General features: G+C 64.1%; 1 protein-coding gene across 5 annotated transcripts in view; it reads left to right on the forward strand.

Moving 5' to 3' along the window:
* SEPTIN9 (septin 9) overlaps nucleotides 1-15,307 on the forward strand; it is a 150,650-nt gene that overhangs the window by 53,898 nt on the left and 81,445 nt on the right. The window contains exon 1 of one of the 5 annotated variants that reach the window (XM_045490945.1): nucleotides 4,351-4,764. The exons of 3 other annotated variants lie outside the window; for them this stretch is intronic. In XM_045490945.1, the coding sequence (XP_045346901.1) occupies nucleotides 4,710-4,764 (55 nt within the window). In that variant the 5' untranslated portion in view covers nucleotides 4,351-4,709. Of the gene's footprint in view, nucleotides 1-4,350; nucleotides 4,765-7,071; nucleotides 7,265-15,307 lie in introns of those variants that run through there. One more of the 5 variants, XM_045490943.1, reaches the window with a different exon arrangement.

Here is a 15,307-nt window from a genome sequence, read left to right on the forward strand (position 1 = left end):
TTTCACGTGTAGGACTTTCCCTAGAGTAGCCACATCCACGGGGACAGAAAGCAAGACGGTGACTGCCATAGGCTGGGGGCGCAGAGGGGAAAACAGGGGGTTATTGTTTAACGGAAATAAGAGTTTCGGTCTGGGACGACGACAGCAGTTGTGGGGGTGGTTGGTATTGACGGGTCTACAACAGCGTGATGTGCTTTAGTGCTCCTAAAAGTGGTTTAAGGGGCGCCCGGGGGGTTCGGCCGGTTGAGCATCCGATTTTGGCTCAGGTCACGATCTCGCGGTTGGTGAGTTTGAGCCCCGCATCGGGCTCTGTGCTGACAGCTCGGAGCCGGCTCAGAGCCCTCTCTCTCTGTCCCTTCCCCCTCTCTCCCCCATCTCTCTCTTTCTCTCTCAAAAGTAAACATTAAAAAAAAGTGGTTAAAATGATGAATTTTATGTTATGTGTATTTTAGCACAGTAAAAAAATGCCCCCGTTAGGGACAAGTTGCATTATGAAATCATCCGTTAGACTTATATAATAGGAATTACTGACAAGTAATCGCATCAAAGACGGTAACGCATATATAGTACCCACACTTCCTAAGTATTTTATTACATTTTGCTCTATCCTCTGTGTTCTGGAAGTCCACAACTTGCCTTATCTGTAGGTAGGAAATGCTATGCGGTGTTAAATGCGGGCAGGTTGTTAAACATTAGGGTTGCTCCGCCCGTGTTGGGGGCACTTGAGGTTAGAAGCAGCCTGGCCTGCAGATATCTTGGAGGTGGAAACTCACTGATGGTCCAGAGGACCCGAGGGCGATGCCCGGGCACTCGGCCTGAGCCGCTAGGTGGATGGTACAACCATTTACAAAGATGGCGGCCTGAGGGAACTTGGGAGCTGTGGAAGGTCCGGCAGCTGATGGGTCCAAGGCTCTGGAGCTCGGGGAGGCCCTACTGTGCTCCAGGCCCAGGCAGAGCTGAGACCATGGGCCTTCGCCCTGGTCTATGAGGAAACAGATGGTCCACTTCACAGGGTGTCCTGTCCAAAGGCCAGGGCGGGCGGGCAGGCACAAAGCCACTGTCCTCCCTCTGCTCCCCAATCCCCACACGGAGCCCGGGGTCATGGATACTGACTTCGAGCCAAACGGCTGTTTCCTCCCATCGATTTCCTCTCTCTTTTTCCCAAGGCTCATCCCACCGGGGCCTGACCTGTGGGGTTTCTCTTCCCATTTCCAGAAAGGCCTGAACTGGACTTCGTTTCACACCTTTCTTGCCCATCCCTGGCCCCCAGGTGTTCTTACTAAAACTTGCTGCTTGCTGTCCCACGTGTCCCCAGCCCCCCCCCCCCCCAGTCCCCCAAGGACTGCCACCTGCCCGGCAGCGTTCCTGACCTACAGCAGGTTTTGCGGTCTGTAGATCTCTTGGGGAGGCGTCGATGGGGTCAACGGGGTGGTCTGGGGGCCACCATTATAAAGGACCACACGCGAGAGCTTAACACAGCAGAAATGTTATCTCTAACGTTCTGGAGGCCAGAAGCTGGAAGCCAAGGTGTCAGCAGAGCCTTGCTCCCTCTGAGGGAAGACACCTTCCTTGCCTCTTCTAGCCTCCCGGGTCCCAAGTGTTCCCTGGCTTGTGGCCACATCTCTCCGGGCTCTGCCTCTGACTTGCCATGGCCTTCTCTGCATCTCCTCCTTTTTGGTCTCTCATGAGGACACTTGTCATTGGATTTAGGGGCCAGCCTAACCCAGGGTGGTCCTATCTCGAGATCCTCCCCTTAATTATATCAGCAGAGATGCGTGTGCCGGATCAGGTCCCATTCCGAGGTTCGGGTGGGCGTGTGTTTTCAGAGCACCCACTGTAGGGTCTCACGGGGGACCCGTGAGGTGGGTGGACCCTCCGGTGTCCCTCTGGTCACACCTTCCCCTCGGGCCAGGCCTACAGACAGTCTTGCCTTCTCCCGTGGTCTTAGAAGAGTGCGCCGTGACGGAACGCCGAGGCCTTACAGTTCTGTTTTCCTTGCCACCTTTCAGCTCACCGTCCTCTCTCTGCTGCTGCCACCTTTCTCTGCCCAGCGTCCCCGCCAGGATTGCGCGTCCTGCCCCTGGCCTGGACCGTTCTGCCCCGAGGAGGGGGCTAGGGGCCCCTCACCTCCCCATAAGCATCAGGCCTCCTCAAGTCCCGGAGCTACAGGCTGGACACAGAGATCAGAGGTGATCACAGGCAGGGCTGAGACAGGGCCAGATGGATGATCCAAGCTGAGAAAGAGAAGGCCCAGCAGCGGGCCGGATTATCTTCGAGTTGGGAGAAGGTGCTTATTATGGGAAGGGTGGCGCCCAGCTGTTTCCCATCTCCTCTGAGGACAGAAAAAAGGAGGCACTAAACGATGTACAATTAGAGCAGCTGGTTAGATACAAGGGTGAACTTCCTGGCTGGGAGTGTGGCCAAGCGCTGGGTTGGGTTGCTGGAGGGAGTGTGGGGAGTCTCCTCACCTGGAGGTGTCAGGGTTTGGCAACGGGAGCCCCAGCGGTTAAGCCGAAGGCGGGGGGGGGGGGGGGGGGCGCGGCCCGGATGGGCTCCCGAGCTCGGCCGTGCCACCGTGGGGTGCTTTCTGGCCGCAGAGTTCGCTTCCCTCCTGCCATTGTCCTCTGCGTTCCCACAGGGGAGCGTTTGGGTGAGGCGGACACCCTGGCCGGGCTCCTCGAGGAGATAAGCCTAAGCCTGCTCGGCTCCGCTGCGAGTGGAAAGGAATAATGCCCAAGAAGCCGCCCCTGTGCCAGTCTGGTGGTACTGGATGCCAGCTCTCCGGGAGAACAATCACGTGGGTGTGTCTGCGCTCGCCAGGTGCTTTTTATAAAAACGCTGGCGAATAACGCTGTGGACCGGCGTCTTTCCAGGGGCCCGTGTGCTCAGCCCGTGCCTCACGGGCGGGGGACCCCCAAACTCCCAGACGCGGGACGGACAGGTGGCCCAGAGGGTTGGAAGCGGCCAGGGCTGGCGTGGGAACCATCCGGGGGCCATTCATGCCGCTGGTGACTCCGGTCTTGAACCCCGGGCTCCCAGGCAGATGACGGGGCCCGCGCCTCCGAAATGTCTGTGGTTTTGCACTTCCACATCCACAAACTCACTTGGTTGAAAACAGTTCAAAATATCCAAAGCATGAGGGAGGGAGTGACCGCTTTTCTTTAAAAAGAAAGGACTTGATTTCATCTCTTTGATAAAGGCCCCCCCTGAGCCCGGCGTATTCTCTCAAAGAGGTGGGGAATGACTGGGGCGGCAGGCGGGCCTCAGCGGATCTCTCAGAACCAGGGGTGTCGGGGCTGGGAGAGGAGTGGCAGTCACCAACCTGAGAGCCAGGATGAGCTCTTGGGCGCTCAGATGCCACACGGAGGGGACGGTGGCCAGCCCGGAGGGTGTATTGCCACCCGGCCTGACTTGGGACAGAGGTTCTGGGTCTAAGATAACAAGGGGGAGAGTGGACAGGAGCGCCCAACCAACCAGCCAGGGCAGTGGAAAGGAGGTCCCCTCCGCTGTAGGTGCCAGACCTGGAGGGCCCGTCCTGGTCCTGGGGGCTCTGTCGTGTTGCTTCTCAAGTTCCAACCCCTCCTGTTGTCCCCAGCCTCCCGGAGGACCTGCCTGCGCATTTAATCGGTGTTTGGGAATGGATGGGGAAGGGCAGAAGTTGTGTCCTGGAGGGCAAGGCCCCGCCTGAGGTCCAGAGGAGACGGGGAGACCCCTTGCCTCCCATTCCGGAACCCCTTCCTTCAGATCCTGTGAAATATCTCCGCCTTACCAGGGGGAAGACCGGGGTCTACGCTGGGCCACCAAGCAGGCCCTTAGTGTGGAGGCGGGGGGGGGGGGGGGGGGGTGGGGGGGGGGTGGGCACACGTCCCTGGCCGTTGTGGCCCGGGCGCTCCTTCTTCCCTGCCCCACGCCCCCGGTAGACTGGCACCTTTTCTGTCACCCCGGGGGTGGTCGGGTGGGGGTGGGGAGTAGCCGGAGGGCCAGACCTCTCGCCTGGCCACGTGACTCCCGCGCTCGCCCCTCGCCCCGCGGCTCCGGGCCAACAGGCGGGGGTCCCGCGGCCCGCCAGCTCCGGCGCTTAACCCTTGCAGGCGCTGAGCGCGGGAAGGCGGCGGCGGCGGCGGCGGCGGCGGCGGCGGGCGGCGGTGAACTTTGTTTGGCTGCGTAAATAAAACCTCCCGCAGGAGGAACCCTGCGCCCCAGGGAAGGGGAGGAATCTCTTCCCCCCCCTCGGCGCCGCCCCCGCGCCGCCGCCCGGCCCCCACATCCGCCCACATCTGGCCGCGGCGGGGCGTCCGGGGGGGAGGGGCCGGGCCGCGTCGGTCGCCGTCCCGGGGCGCGGGGCCAGGCGGGGCGGAGCGGGGCGCCGGGTCGCGCGCCCAGGACTCGGCCTGTCCCCGCGGCGGCCGCTCGGGCCCCAGCCCTCCACCACCCCCACCCCAGCCCCAGGCCTTGACGGGCGGGCGGAGCAGCCAGTGCGAGCCGCGGAGGCCGGGCCGGGTGCGGGAACCTGATCCGCCCGGGCGGCGGGGGCGGGGCGGGGCGGGGGCGCGGGGAGCCGAGGCCCGGCGCCCGCCCGCCTCCCCCATTCATTCAGCCGAGCCCGGGGGCCGAGGGGCGCGGGCGGCCAGCTCTGCTCGGCGGGAGCGCGGGCGCAGGGCCCGGGCCTCCGGGGCGCTTCCTCGCCGCCGCCCTCCGCGCGAGCCACCATGTCCGACCCCGCGGTCAACGCGCAGCTGGACGGGATCATTTCGGACTTCGAAGGTGGGTGCCGGGCGCGCGGAGGGGCCGGCGGGACCCCCGAGGGGGCGCCCTGCCGCCGCGCCCCCCCCTCTCCCCGGTCCCGCGCCCTCGTCGCCTACGTGGACGACCCGGTTCGGGGGACCGCGCGCCTCGGCGGGCCCCGCGCTGCCTCCCCGCTTCCTTCCTTTTATTGTATCTGCCCGAGCGGCGACAGCCCCCTCGAGGGCTCGAGGGGCGCCCGCGGCACCGGCCCGGGCGCGCGGCTCTCTCTCGGGGGTCACTCGGTCCCTTCCCTCCGGCGCTCCCCGTCGGCCTTCGGGCCCCCGCGGCCCCGCGGCGGGTCGGGGAGCGCGTCCCCCGCCCCTGCGTCCTGCCCCGGACGCCGCCGCCCTCCCCCACACCAGCTTCGGGGGGCCCGACCGAGTCGAATTCCGGCTGGGGGAGGCCGCCGAGCGGACACGGCCCGGGCCGGCGGGGTCTAGAGGGGGGCGCCCCTGGGGCCCCCATCCAGGCCTGGGGACACCCCCCCTTCCGCCTCCTGGGGAGTTGGGGCCTGCGTGCCGGTAGGGAGCGCCTTTTGGTCCCCTCCCCGCTTCGGGGTTTACAGAGTGTGCCGAGACTTAGGGGGCTTTGCCCTCCGAGGGCGCGGGGCTTCCCAGCTCCGACCCTGTGTGTGTGTGTGTGTGTGTGTGTGTGTGTGTGTGTGTGTGTGTGTGCGCGCGCGCGCCCCCGCGCGCGCGCGCCTTCGTGCGTCCTCGTGACTGCCTGTGGCTCTGCGTCCTGCGTCCTGGGGAGTAAATAAAGCGGTCGGGAGGGAAGCTCACACAATAGTCTTCGGCGCTCCTGGGGCCGGATTTCTGAGGGGCGGGCCTACCTCTGCTGGGACCTGGAGCCCACGCCCCTCGAAGGGGCTCCCGGCGGCCTCCGGCGGAGTCCTCCGGTGGGCCCGGCCTTGGGGAGGCTAGGCTGGAAGGAGTTTTGGACGTCCGGGTGCCAGGCCGAGCCTGGAGGTCGTCTAGCCACCGGGGGGCAGAGCCAGGGCTGGCATCTGAGTGTCCGGGCTCTGCAGTACTCATGTTCCACCCGGGGTCAGCCGCGTCTGCGGGCGCGCTCCGGGGGACCAGAGTCTGGCTGGATCCCGAGCAGAGCCCTAGCGGCTGTGATTCGGGATTGGGTCTGGGCTGGCTTGAGCAGGGGTGTCAGGAGACAAGAGGGTTTGGGGTCTAGCGGCCGGCACACCCTTGCGGAGGACGCGCCGGCTGTTGGCTGACTCCGTAGTGGGAACACTCTTGTGATTCTGGCGCTGAGCACCGGGGGAACTAGGGGAGTTCCGGTTCAGCGGAGCCATGATGGCTTATACCCTGCTGTTTGGACATTTCGGGTAGCTGTGCTCATACTGGGGTCTCCCCACGTCTGCTTGCCCAGAGCGTAGCTCTCCTGCAGCCGCTGCCTTGGGACTCCCACTGTGGCACTTAGGGCGTTTCATCTCCTAAGTGTCCTGGTGGCAGGACCCGCCCCGTCTGGAGAAGGCTGCCCCCTTCAGGCCCCGCGCTGTGTGTACATTCGCCTGGTTGCCTGTGGGAGTTGGGTTGGCTTGTGAGATCCTGAGATGAAAACGGCCTGGCCAGGCGGGCTGGGATTTCTGGGGGCACAGCAGGGTTCCACGGTAGCCCCGAGGCCGGATGGGGAGGCGGAGACTTGGGGGTGGTGTGGTCCTACAGCTGTTACAGCACTTCTGCCTCGGGGTCCCCACGTGTAACTCCATCCTGACCCCGACCTGCCCCATCTGGACCTGCCCCATCTGGAGATGCGGGCCGCCTCTGTGCTGCCTCCCAGGCGGCTTCTTGACCCTCTCATTTGGTCGGAGACAATGGCCTCATTGAGACCAGCCTGCTGCGACAGTTGGCGGTGTTGTGATTCCAGGGGGAGAGTTTTCGCTCTTAGGGACTCTCCGGTTCCGTGTGGTTCCGTGCGTGCACCAGTCCCCCTGCTGTGTGCTCTGGGCAGTCGAAAGAGCCCTCCCGGCTTCCGAGTGGAAGCGTGTGCTAGGGCCCTTCTCGCCCAGCTCGGGGACTGGAATGGCCTCCCTAAGTGCCCCCGGAGCTTGGAGGGGAGCGGGCGTTGGCGACTGGGCCTGGGGTGGACGGACGTGGGCCAGGAGCCGGCGGAGGAAGACCGTGGAAGACCCAGAGCTGCAGTGAGTGATACAATCTGGCAGAGCCCCGGCTGAGAAAGGTCGCTGTGGAGGAGGCAGACCTTGGGCGAAAGTCGGAATTCATTTGCGCGAGGAAGGAGAAGAGCATTCGGGTCCCGGGCGGCAAAGCACAAGTGGGGGAGGCCGGAATGAGCCGACCCATTGGAGAACGGGGCACGAGAAGGGGCCCTTTGGAGCGGATCGGAGGGCCAGGCGTGCCCGCCGGGGAGTTCGGACGGTCCTGGGGAGGGAGGCAGCAGCGTAGAGCCGGGGGAGCGCCGGTGTGTGTCCGTGGGGCTGCCCACGTGCCATCTGGGTTTCCGCAAGGTAGGACGAGGGGGGTGGGGAGGGCACCGCCGGCCCCGCAGCAGTCGCTGCGCCCCGATAGTTCCGGGGCCGTCGGAGAGGGCAGGTCGCCAGGCACGTGCTTGCTGCTGAAGAACAGAAGCTCCAGGGGCCGCCGCTAGAGCCTGGCCGGTTGGGAGCCGTGGCGATGCTGGCCGTGGTTTTCGGTCCTAGCAGGCTGGAATCCCGCGGGGCGGCCAGAGGGCCCTCGTCGGTGTCTTTGGGAATTTGGAGCTAGTGAGCCGTCCAGGCCAGGGCAGAGGGGAAGGCTCCCGTTGTGGGGTGCCGGGCGGGTGTCCGGGGCAGGCAGAGAGCTGCCCCGGGTGGGTGTGCCGGGTGTGCAGATCTGCGGATGCCCCGTGTCCAGGGCACGTCTGCCCCCTGCCCTGGGCAGCAGCACCCTTCTCTCTTTGGCTCTGTCACCTGGTGGAGGTGAGGTGGGGATTCAGCCCGTCTTCTGTCGTGGATGTGTGTGTCAGGTTCGCGTCTGCCCCGGGCACTGAGGGGGCGGCAGTGCCCTCCGTGGGCGTGCACCTCCCACCCTGGCCTTTCCTTTTTGAAGGGTGAGCTCAGAGCTCTCTGGAGGACCCCATATAGGGGCAAGAAAAGGATTCTGTGTTTTGCTCTTGTGATTTTTTTTTTTTTTTTTAGAGAGTTTTGTTCCCTATCCGCCCTCCCCCCCGTGAAAGTAGGCCTGGAGGTGACCTCAGCGCCCCAAGCGATCGGGGGGGACAGGAGGGGCGGCTCCGTCCCCGATCTCGCTCCGGGTCGGTGGACGGAGCAGTTGGACAGGCCGTTCTCCAGTGAGAGCGGGGCCAAATCTGTTATCGTGAAGGCTGTTACAGCTCCGGCCTTTGTGTAACAAAGCCCTTCCGAGTGCCAGCTGCCGGCCTGTTTTCCTCAGCGCTGTTTGCTGCAACCGTATTTGCATGCGGTAGAGGAATCCTGAAAGTGCTTCATGTTTGCTGAAACTCCGTGCGTCCCAGAACCTAGGTGCTCTGGTCCCACAGCTGTGTTCTGTCGCCCACGGGTTGTGTCCGCCCTTCCGGGTGCCTCGCCGGATGCCTGTCGGGTGGAGGACCCTCCCAGGCGCGCCCTGGAGGCTCTGGGCCCAGAAGAGCAGGCCGGTGGGGGGTGGGGGGCTGGGGGCAGGGAGATGGGACTGCGTGGACCAGCCTGCTCATCTGGGAGCCCAGACACCCTCGACGGCTGGGTGCCGGTACACCTTTCCTCCCAGAAGGACGAGACCCGTTGCTTGGTGACGGGTGCAGACCTGTCCCTAATTAATGCCCGTGGACCTCTGGAGTGACGGCGCACCCTGCTTTCCAGCAAGACTCGAGGCCTCCTGTGAACGCCACCTCCCTGCAGGTCGCACCTTTGCGGCGGGAGGCGGGAGCCGCGGGGCAGTGGGGTCCCTCACGTGGGCTGGAGGAGCCGGGTCTGTGGGATTTGGCCGGTGTCTGTTCTGCAGCTGCGAGGGGCGGCCCTCTTGGGGGTCCCACTGCCACCCGCAGCACTGGCCTGGTGCTGTCTGCATCCAGAGCACGGGACCGGGCACGCATGGGGTAGCAGAAGCGTCTCTGTCATCGGCTTCCCCGCGGGGCTGGGCTGAGCGTCAGAGCTGGGCTGGGGGATGGAGGGGGAGTGGTGGGGAGAGGCAGGCGGGGGAAGTCGGGGTCCACAGGGGGCGGGCCTTTGAGAGAGCCCACGTGGTGTAATGCTGCCGTTGGAAGCACCTGGGAAGCGGCCGAGCCTGAGCCTCAGTTTCCCCTCCCTGCGAGCGTTGCCCTGGGGTTTCGGCGGATTTGGCTGGCAGCACTGGGCACAGGTTCTGCTCTTGGGGGTGTGGCGGGTGCCGCTCTTGGAGCTGGGGGGTGGGGCGGGTATTTGCAAGAGGCAGGTGGGTGTGGGCGCCTGGGTGATGGAAGGTGCTTCGAGGCCGCCGGCGAGGGCCAGTCTGGTCCCCCCGGGGCCGAGGCCGGACAGTGAGGTCAGCCTGCAGACTCGTCACGCCTGTGGAGCCCGCCCAGGCTCCCTCTGGTTCCGGCACACGCTCAGGCTGCTGGCCAAACCAAGGGAGCCCCTCCTCTGGCCTGGCAGATCTTCCCTCCAGGGTGCCACCGCTCTCTGCCTGTCGGGGTGGAGGCTGGGGTCACGTGGGCTGTAGGGCTCCTTCCCTGGAGAGGCCACCCAGCCCCCTTTGCCGCCTGCCACCCCCAAGCACTGCAGGTGGGTGGACCCACGGGCCTGCCTTACAGCAGCGACATGGCTCGTGCTGGACCGCCTTGCTGAAGACGGGCAGGGGGGTCGGGCCGCCAGCCTTCCTCAGAGGTGAGCCAGGCGAGGAGCCTGTCTCAGGGAGGGGACGTGCTGGCGGGGGCGTCCTCTGGGTCCAGTGGCCCTATGCAAGTCCCGACTATGTGTGGGCGCTGAGCTAGGAGAACGGTCTCATCTGGGACCGAGGGGGGCGGCGAGGGCAAGCCGAGGGCACGAGGAGCCTGGGCACAGGACGGGGGCCTGGGGGGCTCCCCGGCCTGGAGAAGCAAGCCCACAGCTCAAGCTCCCGGGGCGGGTGGCGGACACACGGCCGGCACGGTGCCCAGCACACGGGGCACGCTCGCTCAGGCCACGTTTGCGGAGGAGGCCGTCTTGCCGGCGGGGGTGGTGACACGGTGGCCCCCGCGTGAGGTGGCGGTGGCTCCAAGGCCAACCCCGACGTGCAGACGGCGCACCCGCCCCGCAGGAGCCAGGACCTCTCGGCCTAGCAACCCTGGCCCCAGCCTGCCCCTCGGTGCTGTAGACTAATACCCTGGCACTTGCAGGGCAGAGGGGGGCCCCCTCCTCCTCCTCCTCCTTGTGTGCCCCGAGGGCAGGGGAGGCGCATTCAGATGTCCAGCCCAGCTGCCGCCCCTCCTTAGTTTACCGGCCAAGCCACCCCGGACTTGGGTTGATGTGCTGCTGGGCAGGGGCTCCTTGGGGTACAGATAGGAGTACCCCTGCTTGGTTGGCAGCCAAGACCCGGGGGCCAGGCTCCAGGGATCCGTGTCGGTCCCCAAACCCAGGAAGGAGTCCCACCTGCCTGCCTGGCCAGACCAGGTGCTCCCGGCTGGGCTCGGAGCTCCTGTGCCTCTGCTCTCTGTTCCGTGGCCGCGACAGCGGGCTGCATTCTGCACACCCTCAAAGACGTGGTGCTGTGCATGGCATGGTGGGCTGGGTTAGCAGTGAGGGGCCCTGGGCAACCGGGGGGCTCCGGTGGGAGATGCATCAGAGGTTTAGGTCCCAGGAGGTTTTTTTTTTTTTTTTTTTTTTTTGATTCATCCCAGAAACTCAGCCAGAAATGAGTTCCTGCGTTTTCTCTTGACAAAGCCACTAAGGAAAAATGGTCAAACAGTGGCTTTCTTTCCAGAGACCTCTCGGTTTTTCCCAAATTTGGAGGCTCTCTGAGTTGCTTACGAGACCGAACTGTCCGGAACTCTCTGGAACATGGTCCCAGAAGCTTCGGGGTTTGTAATCTGCAGCCAAACAGACCCAGCAGTCGGTCCCTAGACACCCCCGGCGCCTGGGGCATTTCTGGGCACAGGCTGTTTAATTTGGTCGCGACAAGAGTCTGGAGGCTCCGTTCGGCCCGGACTGGGAGACATTCTAGAAACTCCCAAGTTTGTCGTCATTTTTTGAAGTGCCGCCAGCGCCCAGAGATTTAGGCGGAGGGACGAGGGGACAGCGCCGGTGTCCGTGGAGTCCCCACGCCCACCCTGGGGCTCTTGCAAGAGTGGGGCTGCAGAGGAGGAGGGGAGCCCAGGCCTGCCTCTTTCTTGCGTTTGGTTGCTTTCCCTCGTCCACTCTCACTCCCGGGTTCCTGAGTCTCTAACGGCCCCTCCTGGGAGGGTGACCTTCCACAGACTCTGGCCTTCTCCCTCCACTGGACCGAGTTGCAAAATCCAGAAAATCCAGGGCCCCTGGCCTTGCATGTGTGTGTCCTCCCACCCGTGGCTGAGAGCTTCCTGTGTCCCTGTCCCCAAGGCCGGGAGCCTTTGCCCTCACACACTTGGAGTAGCTTCCTGGGAAAGCCAGTGGAGATGGGGAAGGGGAAGCGGGGAGGGGACCCCTGCCCCCCCCTGCCCCCCACCTCCCATCTACTCCACTCCTCCTCTGGTCTCCGAGGGGCGGGCTGTCTGGCTGGGGGTTCCATGGTTGTTCTCTGGGTACAGGTGGGGGGCGGGGGTGCTCAGGTCCAGTCTTGCAGGTGGTGGGGAGGTGGGTTTATCCTGCAGCCTGGGGCTTATTTGGACGCAGTGGAGAATTCCAGGGCGGCTACCCCGCCGTGCCCAGCCTTCTCAGTTGTCCAAGGAGGGGCTGGAACCCGTGTCTTTTGCAGCCGGTGTCCGGTGTTTTTTGATGATCCTCTGTCTTGTTTCCTGACCCAAACCCACTTCCTTCCCTGGCCCTTCTAGGAGCTCTGGCTAATGGCTAGCTGTCATTGCTGCTGGACTTTAGGCCGTCCCCTGGGGCAGGGCCTGGGGGTCCTGGGCACCTCCCTGTGGGTGGCTGCAGCTGAGGGTCCCCCTGGAATTGACGAAGGGAACCACCCAGGCCTCTCTCTGCCCGTGGGAAGTTGGGCGATGGACAGCATCATCTTTCTCTTCGGTGGGAAGAGAAGAGAAGTCTCCAACGTGGGCCACCTTGCTGTCTCCCCTCCCCCGGGCCCTGACTTGGAAGATGGAGATGTTTCTGGTTCTGACCGTCAGGGCCAGCAGTCTGACGGATTCCCATTCTGTCCCAGGCAGGATCTCATTCTGTACCCGGGCCGGCCCCCTCCCTGGGTGCAGGAAGCCGGCTCTGAGCAGGGCTGTTTGGCCCTCCTTTCCATGTGGGTGGGCGGTTTCCCTGCAAGTGGTAGGCCAGGCCCCTGCCCCGTGTCCCCTGGAGACCGATATTATCTACAGTAAAAGCATTCACGTTCTCCTGGCTTCAAACCAGGCCTGGAGGGGCGGTCTTCTCTGCTGTCCCCTGCCTCCTGTCCCCCGTAAAAAGCCAGGGGAAGGCGTGCTCTGTAAAGTAGCTGGGTTTTGGCTTTTCCTCCGGCTCAAAATGAAGTGCTCGAATCTCTGTGTTCTCTGGAGGGCCGGGAGAGGATCAGTGGGGGGGGGGGGGGAAGGCGGCCAGCTCATTGGTTTATCTGTGGGCACCAGCTGAGTGCCAGCTCTGTCCTAGGTCCTGGGGATCCGGGCACGGGCCTAAGAGGTGTAGGTTCCGGAGGGCTTCCTGGAGGAAGGAGCACGTCACCAGAGTCCCAGGTGGGAGTTTACCCGGCAGGGTCTCCAGGCAGACGGTGCTAGCTGGCTTCGCCTCTGATTTTTGCCAACTGGTAGTTTTGCGTGGGAGAACCTGGTGTGGCCGCACCTGGCAGAGGGTGTCCTGGGCCCTGAGGGGGGAGGGGGCCGTGCTGGCAGGCCCACGTGGAGGTGTGACGAGCAGGCAGGCTCCGTCTCTCCTCCTGGTCAAGAGGCTGGGTGAGCTGGGAGGGACTCGGGTGGTGAATAACCCAGGTGGAGAGAGGCACCCGATTTGTTAACTCAGCGGGAGGAGAGGTGGGGAGCAGGTTGGCGAGGCTGAGCTTGAAGTCCTGGGCCTTCACCAGAACAAGTCAGGAAGGCCTGCTTTGCTGAGCTACAGAAGAAACCCTTGGCAGGCCTGGGGCCCCTTGGGGGTGAGATGGGAAAGACCCTCATGCACTCACACCTTGGAGGGCCCAGTGCACGGAGAGGAGGGAGGGGGAGCAGGGTCCTCTCCCTCCCTCCTGGGGCCGCTGTCCCCAGCCCAGCCCCTGGACCCTCGGGGACACCGAGTGGTGGGGCAGCTGGGGTGCTGGGGACACTGCCGAGGGAGGAAACCTTGCGCCTGCCCTGTGCGCTCAAATATTTAGATCTCTCCTGATATTTAAATGATGAAGCCAGGTTCCTGCAGACTTCTGCCCGGGAGCCAGCTGTCAGGCTCCGGCCCCCTCCCTCCCGCATTCTTTGTTTCTGACCCAAGTCCCGTCCCTTCCAGCTCCTTCCAGCTGTTCGCCCTCTGCTCACAGAGACACTTCCTCTGGCCGTGCGGGTTCTTACTATTTTCCGAAACGGTCTTCTTTATCGGGCACTCACTGCGTGCCAGCCACTGGGTCGGGCACTTTACATGCGGAGTTTTTCGGGCCCCCCAGAGTCCGGCAAGGTGGACAGGCCTCCGAGGCTCACTCAGGTGCCCCCTGGCCCGAGGCCACCCTGAAAGGCAGACCGGGTCCTCCCGCCCCGCCCCTGCATCTGGCCCTCACTCCCTACTCCCTCTGGCCTTCCCTGGTGCCACCCTACACGGCCCGGCCTTGCCGGGCCGCTGTGATGGAAACCTCGGGCTGCTTGTCGGCGTTCGGTGGGGACAGCAAATCTGCCCCTCCCCTAGCACCAGCCTCGCGGCCCCCCAGCCCCGAGACCTCTGTTTGCGAGACAGGAACGACTGCGCCCACCTTGCCGGGCGGCAGGGAGCTTGGGAGAGGCGGCCCGGGGCCCGGGGCTTAGCACAGGGCCCGGTGTGGCGGGCCCTCTCCCCCATAGGGTGTAGCTCTCGGCGGCCCGGTGGGGTCTGGAGAGCGGTGTGACCCTTAGCAGGCCGGCTGGGATCGGGCTTCACGGACGCCCAGGCTGTGATGTTTGCCTCTCCGGGCCGAGGCTTCCCATCTGTGGAGTAGGGAACAAGTAAAGTCACGTGTCTTGGAGCGGTCACGATAACCACACGGGCCCCAGAACGGTGCCCGGTGTGTCGAAAGCAGGTGGCAACATCACCTCCTCACTCCGTCACACTGGGGCAGGACTCAATATGAGAATATGATGGCGGGGACACAAATGTTCAACGTACGGCTGGGACAGACAGGAACAAGCTTTGCTCTTGCCTGCAGGAGGGAGAGGGGCTGTGGGGAGGAACGTGACCCACCGTCCTGGGGGGTGGAGGAAGCAGGCAGATTCGGTGGAGGCTGGCGGGGAGAGGGGGGGCGGGGCGCACCTCTGCCCTGCCTGTGTCTCCCGCAGCAGGTGAGTTAAACCGTGTTTTGCTGTGCAGCCCGCACCCCCCTCCACTCCCCACCCCGCTGCTTGGACCTTCTCTGTCAAGGGTAAACACAGTGTGGCCGTCCGTCCGTCCGGTAGGGTTTGAGGCCTCGTGACCGACACGCCCCCTTGTCACATGTGCCTCTGCCCCCAGCAGTGCCCGGTGTGCCCTTCGGGTCATGACGCATCCGGGAGCCGAGTGGTGGCGGCTGAGGCTGGATGGACGCGACCTTGGGTGACTTTCGGGGAAGGCAGGGGTGGGTGGGGCTGCCGGGCTGTTCCCACGATGGTTGGTACTTGGGGTTTTCCCTTTGCAGGATTCTCGGGGTGGGGTGGTGGTGGAGAGGTTAGTGAGGCCCCTCCCCCGCCCTCCCCCTCGGACGTACCTCGAGGCGCCAGACCCACCCCTCCTTCCCGAACCAGAACCTCCAAGAGGCCGAGACCCGCAGTCTCTTTTCTCACAAGCTCCAGAAATGCTTCTGACCGGCGGTCAGAGCCTCTGAGAAGGATCTGGAAGCAGGGCCTTCGAACTGCAGAGGAATTCACAGAACCTGTGTCCGAATGCGTAGAGATGTGGCCCTCGAAATGCTGCCCGGAGAGAAGCGCGGAGCGTGTCCCTGCACGAGCCCGCTTCAGAGACGCGCTCATACGTACGCACGTCAAAAAGATGGGAAGGCCCTTTGCCAAAATATTGACCGTGGTTATCTGAGTCGTGGGTGTATCGATGTCTTTTTTTCTGTCTTGGCCGCCGCTGACAGATTTTCTACGTCGTCCGTAATGAATAGCTTTTATAGTCAGGAAAAGAGCGGTAGATATCATCCTTGCAAGTTTATCGTCCAAAAGGAGAATCTCTCACTCGCCCCGGTCTCCCAGCCCGGCTAGAGAGACGGGCCCCCACTGGCTTTTCCGGCTCCAGGTTTGGGTTGCTGGGTTGAGTGAAGGCAGC

The sequence above is a fragment of the Leopardus geoffroyi genome, chromosome E1 (assembly GCF_018350155.1).
Source record: "Leopardus geoffroyi isolate Oge1 chromosome E1, O.geoffroyi_Oge1_pat1.0, whole genome shotgun sequence".
In the NCBI taxonomy this organism is placed as follows: domain Eukaryota; kingdom Metazoa; phylum Chordata; class Mammalia; order Carnivora; family Felidae; genus Leopardus; species Leopardus geoffroyi.